Source organism: Pipistrellus kuhlii, unplaced genomic scaffold, assembly GCF_014108245.1.
Source record: "Pipistrellus kuhlii isolate mPipKuh1 unplaced genomic scaffold, mPipKuh1.p scaffold_m20_p_75, whole genome shotgun sequence".
Lineage (NCBI taxonomy): Eukaryota > Metazoa > Chordata > Mammalia > Chiroptera > Vespertilionidae > Pipistrellus > Pipistrellus kuhlii.
Window position 1 is genome coordinate 391,982 of NW_023425579.1, and position 9,175 is coordinate 401,156.

Consider the following 9,175-nt stretch of genomic DNA (forward strand, 5'->3'; position numbering starts at 1 on the left):
CCAGGATGTGGCCGGCCGAGCGGAGTTTCGGGAGCATTACTGAGGTCTCCTTTCCCCTCCTGGGCGGTGGCTGCACAAGTCTTCACTGCGCAGCATTTCTTTAAACGAAAGGATTGCAGGCCAGGCGTGCTTCCCAGTGTACGCATGGCCTTGCCACGTAAAATTAAGCACACATGTGACTTATGTGTGTCCTCAGCCGCAGGCAGTCTCCTCCCTCCCCGGGGTGAGGCCTCGCTGTGGCTGCTCTCACCCCTGGCTGTCCTTGTCGGGAAGTTGCGTGCGGGGCCTGAGCCAGCTGACTCAGGGTCCTGCTGGGCAGGGGGTGGGCCCTGGAAGCCCCATCCCTGCGCTGAGTCTGCAGCTATAAGTGAACGTGACTAACGGCAGGACCCTGAGTCACCCTGCCGGGCGTGTGAGCGGGAGGCTGGCCCAGGGGCAGGGCGCAGGGGGTGGCTGCCGTGGAGGGCTCACAGCCCCGCTTTCAAAGACCCTTGTGTGGCCCTGCCTGGTTTGGCTCCGTGTATAGAGCATCAGCCTGTGGAGTGAAGGGTCCCGGGTTTGATTCCGGCCAAGGGCACATGCCCGGGCAGAGGGAGGTGCGCAGGAGGCAGCCTATCCATGGCTCTCTCTCATCATTGATGTTTCTCTCTCTCTGTCGCTCTCCCTTCCTCTCTGACATCAATAGTGTTATATATATATTTTTTTAAAAAGACCCTTGCGTGGTGGAGTATAGCATGATGCAGAAGCATGCATAGCTTATATTTCCCTCGGGCATTAGGGAAGGCTTGGCCCTACTGGCCAGGGGGGAAATGTCACGTTCCTCGCAGCCTTGGCCAGGTCCCCACCGTTTTTTGCCTTTGGCTGAGCTGTGACCTTCAGACCAGTTGCATCTGTCCAGCTCCAGCTGGTTCAGATTTCAGTGCAGCCAGTAGGCATTTCCTTCCCCATGCCTCAAACCAGTGTCACAAACCACTGGCCAAGTCACAGAGTCCAGCCGTCAGGCCTCCACGAATGCATCCCCGAGGACTCTCTCTGGCTCACAGCACTTCCTCCCTCACGTCCCCCCTGCCCACCCCTGTCCCCGGCCAGCCCGGCGGAGGAGCCCTGCGGGGTTGAGGGCCCAGCGTGTCCCCGGAGAGAGACGAGGGTTGCTGTGGCGATAGGAAGGGCCCTCCGTGGCGGTGAGCCCTTGGGAACGGCAGGACCATGGCTGGATCCAGACTTGGGACATATTGAGGACATAGCGTGATGCAACCTGGGTGTCTCCTTCCAGCTGGAGAGCTGTCGGAGCTCCACACCCCGGCCCTGTGCTGGCTCCTGCACCTCTCCCCTGGCAGCTGAAGGGGTAGGGTGGGGTGTCCCCCCTCTCCTTCCTGCCGGTCTTACAGACACTGGGCTCTCTCACCCGGAGCCGAGCCGAGGTCCCTGGATGACGGAGTTTCAGTGGACGCTCCCAGCCCTGCCGGGTGAAGCCACGGCAGGCGGGTGTGAAGAGGCGGCCTCCTCTGGGGACCCCCAAGGCCCCAGCAGTGGCCATGCAGGGCCCCAAGCTTGGGAGGGAGGAACCAGACGAGAGCGGAGAGGGAAGCCACGGGCCTCAGAGACGGGACAGCAGGTGCCAACGCAGATGCTGTGGAGCTTTATTGAGCGACGGGAGCTGGGCGGGAGGCACGGGGAGGCTCCTGGGGAAGGTTGAAGCCGGGCCGTGCGGGGGCTGTGCCTTGTGTGGTCACTGCTTCCTGCTTGACGGCCGTGCTGTCGAGGAGGCCGGGGAGGGGCAGCGTTTTCACTCCTCAGCATGTGCGCTGTCCCTGCCTGACCCCGTGGGATCCTCTCTGCCCACATCCCCTCCCCAACCCCTGCATGTACACAAAGCGGAGGGCTGAGCTCAGAGCTGGCCCCTCTGCAGGGCCCGGGAAGGAGCCTGAGTTGACCAGCTCCTGAGCAGCAAGACCCCGGGTGCCCTGCCTGCCCAGCGCGTGCTGGACGGAGCGCTAGGCGGCGGCCAGGGCTTCCTTGACGGCGCTGGTGAGAGGGAACGGCAGGCTCTGGCCGCAGAAGGTGCCCCGGAAGTCGTCCAGGTCCAGGGCCCACACCATGGCGCCGGCCAGCCGCCGGTTCTTCAGGTACTGCACCTGGCGGGGAGGCCAGGGGGCAGCGCTGGGTTCCTTCCCGAGGAGTGTGGGGGGGACCTGCTATCCTGGCCCCTCCCCGTCGCCCTCCCGCCGGCACCCAGGCCTCCTCTCCCTCCTCCTCCTGGGGCGTGGCTGAGGCCCTACCTTGGTTCTGACGCTCTCCCGGTCATCGTACCCCAGCCACTGGTTGCCCTTGGTGGCGTAGGGCACCCGCTGGTCAAGGAGCTGGTGCACGGTGGCTCCATGGAGGAAGCCGCAGATCTGAGCAGAGGACGGTCAGGGTGAGGGGCTGCAGGGCACCAGGTGCGACGCCTCCAGCCTCTCTCAGCCCCACGCCAGCCCATGTCCCCGAGCTGCCGGCTTCGAGCAGCGGGGGCGGCCAGAAGCCAGAGCGCCTGGAGCTGGCGGCCAGAGGAAGACTGTATGGGCCTCACTGCCCTCAGCCTGGACGCTGTCCCCTGGGACAATGAAGAGGGGTGTGGGGGGACGGGGAGGGGGCTCACCCTCCCCTGGAACCCCCTTCTCCCGACTCACCTCATAGTAAGCCAGGGTCCCGTCCTCCTTGGTGAACTGGCCGGGCAGCCCGGGCCCCGAGCAGGGGGCGCCCACGCCGATCTGGGCAGAGGCCAGCGTGAAGCTCCTTCCGAAGGTGGGGATGCCCATGAGCAGCTTCTCGGCCGGCACCCCCAGCCTGAGCACGTAGCTCACGGCATAGTCCTGGGGGTGGTGGGGGGGAGCCATCAGTCTGTCCTACGCACAAGGGGGCTCCCCTTCCTCCAAGGGACCATACCCCGGTCTAAGGGCACTGCGCAGCTTGGGTCTCCAAAAGCCTCCTGACACAGGGAGGCTGTTCGCCCCGATGGCTGTGGACCGGGCAGCAGGCTTGCTCCACGGGCACAGAGGCAGGTCTAGGCCCAGCCGGCCTCCTCGGCCCCGGCCCCAGCCCCAGCCATCCCCTCGCCCCCCTCGGCCTGCACGTGGGCCCTGGAATGTCAGTTGGGGTCAGGCTACTCCACAGAGGGGTGGCGGCCTCTGTTCTTAGACTGTGGGGGACGCGTGGCCCCCGGGCCTCAGTTCCCGCATCTGTGACCAAGGCCCCTCGTCCCCCCGCCTGCCAGGACTCCCCCACTCACAACGTTGCTGTATCTGTCAGAACTGGCCATCTCCTGGCCTCGGAACAGGGGGCTGTGGTGTCCCGTGCTCTGGCGCCAGGCCCCGTGGAAGTCGTAGGTCATGAGGCTGATGAAGTCCAGGTGCCTGTGGGAGCGGAGGGAGCGCGAGGTGGGAACCAGAGAGGCCGCCAGCCCTGCGCGGTGTGAGCACAGGCTCACACAGGCCGGTCTCCCTGCTCCTCCGCCAGACCAGGGAGACAAGCCGTCCACCCGGACCCGGTCTTGCCCACGACCCGCTGCCAGGCTCACAGACCAGCCCCTCCAGCCCAGAGGCTCGTTGCGTTGAGAGCAGATTCAAAGTGTCATCAACTGCCCAGCCGTTGCGACTCAGTGCTTGAGTGTTGACCTGTGACCCAGGAGGTCAAAGTTTAATTTCTTGTCTGGGCACAGGCCTGGGTTATGGGCTTGATCCCCAGTATGTGGCGTGCAGGATCCATGATTCTCTCTCCTCATTGATGTTCCTCTCTCTCTCTCTCTCTCTCTCTCTCTCTCTCTCTCTCTCTCTCTCTCCCCCTTCTTCTCTGAAATCAATAAAAAAATTTTCCCCCCCAAAATGTCAACAAGACAGAGGGCACCGGACCTGACCCCACACACAGCTGAGGCAGCAGGTAGACGCGTGGCCTGAGCGTCAGGTGCTGGGGGCCAATGCCTGAGCCCTACCCTCCTCTTGGTCCATTTGGGCTCCGAGTCTCCCCTCCCTCCGGTGGCAACGAGGATTCCAACGTCACAGGGAAGCCCTTGTCCTTCACTCCTGGCTTCCTGAGGCCCAGGCCAGGCCCCACCGGCCATCAGGTCCTTGGCTGTCTGCCTCTCACTTTGGGGGGTTGGGGCAGGTGGAGGAGCAGGGGGACCCGCCTGTGTGAGCCTCTCAGGTGCCCTGGCTGCCGGGGAAGGAAAGGCCGGCTCAAGGGGAAGCACTCAGCCTCCTGCGGACAGCGCCCGGCGGGCGGCCGGTGTGTAAGCTCTTCCTGTTTCCTTTCCCCACACACTCCTTCCTAGCCACTCCCTCCCCGTCGGTACCGACCCAGGTGAAAGGGAGGAGGGGTGTTCTTGTTCCCGTGACGGAGGGGGAGACAGACAGAGAGGGAGCGTGGCCCCCTGGCTGCCTGGGGCTCTCGCGGAGGGCGGTGGCGGGACTCACTGGGCCAGCTGGGCCATGTCGTAGCCTCTGTCCAGGGCCACCTTCCCGGCGGACACCGCGGCGCTCAGGAGCAGCGGCTGAGATTCCTTCTGGGCTTCCTTTACAAACTCGGCCTTCATTTCCTGGTGTGAGGGAGGCAGCCAGTGAAAGGGGCCCCGGGGGTGGGAGAGAGCCCCTGGTGGGAGGCCAGCTCTGGCACCTCACATCCCCCTGAGGGCCTCAGCGGTCCTGTGCCCAGGCCTACCCACCTCCTCCTGGGCTCATCCTGTGCTCACCCCACCCCGTCACCCCAGACTCCGCCCTGGCGGGGCCATGCGCTCCCAGCTGGACCGCAGGGCACTGTGGTGGGATCTGCTCCGGTCTGCGCTGTCCCAGCAGCCACACGAGACCAGAGTGAGCGTGCCTGGTGCTGCGGCCATCTCTCTGGACGGCCGCTCCCCGGCCCCTGGAGGTGCGTGAGCTGCCCTCCCCGGATGTGCCTGCGTGTCGCCCGCCAAGGACTGTGCACAGTGACACCCACTAGGTGGGCATGATACATGGGTGCTTGTGTACTGACCCCACCCCGCCCCACCGTGGCCACGGCTCTTCCTGCTCTGCGGGGTCTCTGGGCACAGGCCTGTGGGTCCTCCTCCGGGGTCAGGTCCCAGGACCCTGAAGCACAGAGGCCTCAGTCCCTCTTCCCCGCCTTCCCAGGACATCGGCGGGAGACAGCTCTGTCCACCCTCCTGGTCCCGCCCGCCTCCCTGCCCCTGTCCCGAACCCGGCCACACCTTGACCAGAGAGGTGAGATGCCGCTTGTCCCTTCTGCCCGGGTAGAGCCAGGCCAGGTCCAGCCCGTCGAAGCCGTGGGCCCGGAGGAACGGTGGCACCGACTTGATGAACGTCCTGCGACTCTGGGCGTTGGAGGCTATTTTGGAAAATCTAGGAAAGCAATCACCACCGAAGAGTGCTCAGTGCTGAGACCCTGGGCAGGGTCCCTTGGGGTGGGGGTGGTCTCTGTGCCCCAGGAGCAGGGAGCCTGAGCCCACAGCCCCAGGAGACACGGCCTCGGTGGTTTCTGAGGGCGGCTCGGTCACCACAAGCCAAGCCCCTCGCACAGGTGGTAGCCTGGGTCTCAGTGAGCTCATCTGTGAAATGGGGACACCCAGACACTCTTTGTGCTGCTGTGAGGATTGCCTGTGAAATGGCTGGAAAGGGCGCCTGGCACTTAGTAGCCACTCACTGAATGGGAGCTGCTGTGGCCGTGCCCCGCACCCTCGGTACGCCCTGCTCCCACGCCACCCACCCCGGGAAGTCCTCTCAGGCTCTCCTCCCATTTCCCATTCTTCCCACCCCTCGGTCCGGCCTCAGGCCTAAGTTGGTAATAAGGACCTAGAAGATCCACTGTCAGCGGTTGTGCGACTCTTGACAAGTCCCGCTGGCTCTGTGGGCTCCGGTTTCTTGGCTTTACCGAGGTGGTGCATTGATGGCATTTCCGCCCCTGTGCTAACCAGTGTGGGGTCCTGTGACCCTCATGCCTCCGCACTCCCAGTCCAGCTTCCTCTGGGGAGGGGTCCTACCTTTCAGAACCGAAGCTCCATCCTCCCACGGACAGGAGGGTCTTCAGGTTGGGGTTCCTGTGGGGCAAGAGGAGGCGGGAGGCAGGTGGTGGAAGTGCCGAGACACCAGGTGTCCCCAGGTTTGGCTTCTGAGGTCCTTCCATCCCCAAGTTTCATTTTCTAAGACTCAGGCGGGCTGCCTGTCTCCCAAACGCCCCCGCCCCCCCGAGCCCGCTCCCCCAGGAAACAGGAAATGGAGCCGCAGCAAGGTCTATGCCCCCGAGAGACGCCCTCAGGGACAGCGACAGTGACCAGCAGCCTCTCTTCTCAGAGCTCAGTGGCGCCCTCTATCAGCATCCCACACACTGCCCAGCACCCGCCCTCGTCACCGCCTCCCACGAGAGCCAAGGCCCTGGACAATCTGCCCAGAGGCGGGTGCTGGGTGGGTGTTGTGCCCTGGGCCAGCCGCCCTCCCTCCTCCACCCTCCATCCTCCCTCCTCTCTCCTCCCTCCTCCCTCCTCCATCCTCCATCCTCCATCCTCCCTCCTCCATCCTCCATCCTCTCTCCTCCCTCCTCCCTCCTCCATCCTCCATCCTCTATCCTCCATGCTCCATCCTCCATCCTCCATCCTGCCTCCTCCCTCCTACATCCTGCCTCCTCCCTCCTCCCTCCTTCTTCCTCCATCCTCCCTCCTCCCTCCTCCATCCTCCATCCTCTATCCTCCCTCCTCCCTCCTCCATCCTCCACCCTCCATCCTCCACCCTCTCTCCTCCATCCTCCACCCTCCATCCTCCACCCTCCATCCTCCATCCTCCATTCTCCCTCCTCCCTCCTCCATCCTCCACCCTCCCTCCTCCATCCTCCATCCTCCATCCTCCACCCTCCACCCTCCACCCTCCATCCTCCCTCCTCCATCCTCCATCCTCTCTCCTCTCTCCTCCATCCTCCCTGCCCCTCCCGGCCCCACCTGGTCTTGAGTGCGTTCAGCGTGTCGTAGAGCGTCACGTCGTTCCACTCCCAGGTGTCGATCTCGTCGTTGCTGATGTTGGCGAAGCTGTAGATGATGTGGGTGCAGAGGAACGGGTCTATGGCGTCCGGGAAGCAGCTCGCGGCGCCCTCTCGGTACTGGGACCAGCTGGTGTAGTAGCAGACCAGCTTGTAGGTGGCACCTGCGGAAACGTTGGGTGGGACCCAGGCCAGGGTTTTGCCAGGGACCCCTCACTGAGCTCTGAGCTCAGCCCTCAGGGCAGAGTTGTGAGCCAAGTTAGGATGTGAATGAAGGGGCGGCTCCCGCGCCTCTGCCTCTGGGAGCCCCTGGGCTGAGAAGTAGGAGTGAGGTTGTAAGGGTTCCTGGGGGAGACCCTGGCCTCTGTGTTGACCTGGCAGGTGCTGAGGGGGTCCTTGACCTGAAAGACTCTGGCCACCTCTTCTCTGCCCTCCCCTGGGAGTCCTGGCTTGTGGGCCCCCTGGCTCCTCAGCCCGTCCCCCAAGCTGGGCCCAGGGCAGGGTCCCAAGTCCTCCTGCTGCCAAGGAAGCGTTTCTGCCCTCCTGGCCGGGGAGGCAGGGCAGCGGGCATCTCCCTGCCAAGCCGCACTGGGCTCCCCCGGCCTCACTGAACCCGAGCCTTTGAGATATTTGTATTTTGAAAAAGTTCAAATATACAGAAAAGTAGACACTAGTAAAATAAACACCAGATAGCCATCACCTCCCTTTAACAAACGTTAATCTGCCAGTCCTTCCTCGCCACTCCCCTCACCACCCCCGCCTCCCGGGACCCGAGGGGGTTACTTACAGCTCTGCACCACCAGCAGGACCACAAAGCCTGTGGGAGATCCAGGGTCAGACCTTGCAAGCGTACCTGCCCTTCCTCCTCTTCTCCTCCCCCCTCCACTTCCTCCTCTCCTCCCTCCCCCGCCCCCAGCTCTGCTTCCTCTCCTTCCACTGCCTCTGCCGTCCCCACTGCAGGTCCAGGCATCTTTGTGCAGTGGCTCTGCAGGCTGTCTGGGCCCTTCAGCCTGAACACCCACAACCCAGACCCGTAGTCAGCCCAGAGACCTGTCTGAGCCACCCTCAGCCCCATCCTGGCCGCAGCAGAGAGCGGCATGGTGTGGCCTCTTGCTGTGCTCCTGTGACCAGCTGGGGCCTCACACTTCCTTTTATACCTGTCCCTCCACCCCCCTGGGCCCCAAACCATCCCATTTATGGGAACTGACTGGCAGTGAAGGAACCAGCAGGCTGGGGAGTGGCGGGGAGGAGCACCGTCTGCCCAAGGAGGATTGAGAAACCTGCAGTTTTGAAAACCCAGGCTAGGTCTTCCTGAGGCACCTGCCAGCCAAAGTCAACAGGGTGAGGGGGTTCCCGCAGCTCATCCTCATTTCCAGCCTCCACCCCCGGCCTCTGCGACCAGCCCCAGCTCCCCGGCAGCATGACCAGGCTTTCCTGGCAGCCTCTAATTCGTCCAGGCTCTCGGCCAGGTGGAAACTGTTGTGTAACCCCCGCGCCCCAAACAAGGCTGCCCAGTGTGTTCCAGCGAGCCCAGCAGCAGCCTACCCCTCCCCTCCGCGATCCTCTCCCCACGCTGTGTCCCACAGCTCAGCCCGAGAAGAGAGCCAAGGCCTTTCACCAACGGATGTGCTGGCTCTGAAAGAAAAAGTCGGAAAAGTCGGGGACGTCCCCCAGAAGGAGCTGAAGAGGCTGTTGGGAGCCTGGGGCTGCAGGAGGCTCCAGGGAGCAGTCCCGGCTCCTGCTTCCCCAGGAGCAGGCCATCCCTCCTCATTTTCACAGCTGCTGCTCCCCCTTCCCAAGCCTTTTCTAGGCTAGGCCCAAGGACGTCACTTGGTCTTCATTCCTCTTGGCCCTCATCACTCTCAGAAGAAGACCCAAACTTCTGACCGAGGCTCCGCATGGCTTGGCCCTGTTTGCGGGTACATAGTTTGGCCAAAGCTCCGGGGCAGGCCCATTCTTTGCCGGCTCTAACGTAATGAATAGGCAGTGAGTGAAAAGTTCAGAACAGCGAGTGCTGGCATGGGTCAGGGCCTCTCCGCCAAGGCCTTTCCTTGCACAAGAACGTTCGGTCCTCATCAGAGTTCGCCACACGAGCCTCCCAGTCTCATGCGAGTCTCCTCGTCTCCCATCTGCTCCCTGCAAACCCGGAGCACGTCCTCGTCCGACTGTGAGTGGGTCTGAG

General features: G+C 63.7%; 1 protein-coding gene across 1 annotated transcript; it reads right to left on the minus strand.

Moving 5' to 3' along the window:
* Positions 1-1,616: 1,616 nt before the first annotated feature.
* CHI3L1 (chitinase 3 like 1) lies at positions 1,617-8,187 on the minus strand. Its single transcript, XM_036423062.2, has 10 exons — positions 8,044-8,187; positions 7,781-7,810; positions 6,956-7,157; positions 6,008-6,064; positions 5,219-5,369; positions 4,449-4,570; positions 3,269-3,392; positions 2,670-2,852; positions 2,280-2,396; positions 1,617-2,135 (listed from the first exon to the last, which is right to left on the minus strand). Exons 1-10 carry the CDS (start codon positions 8,180-8,182, stop codon positions 1,995-1,997), a joined length of 1,266 nt encoding a protein of 421 aa, XP_036278955.1. The 5' UTR covers positions 8,183-8,187; the 3' UTR covers positions 1,617-1,994.
* Positions 8,188-9,175: the final 988 nt, after the last annotated feature.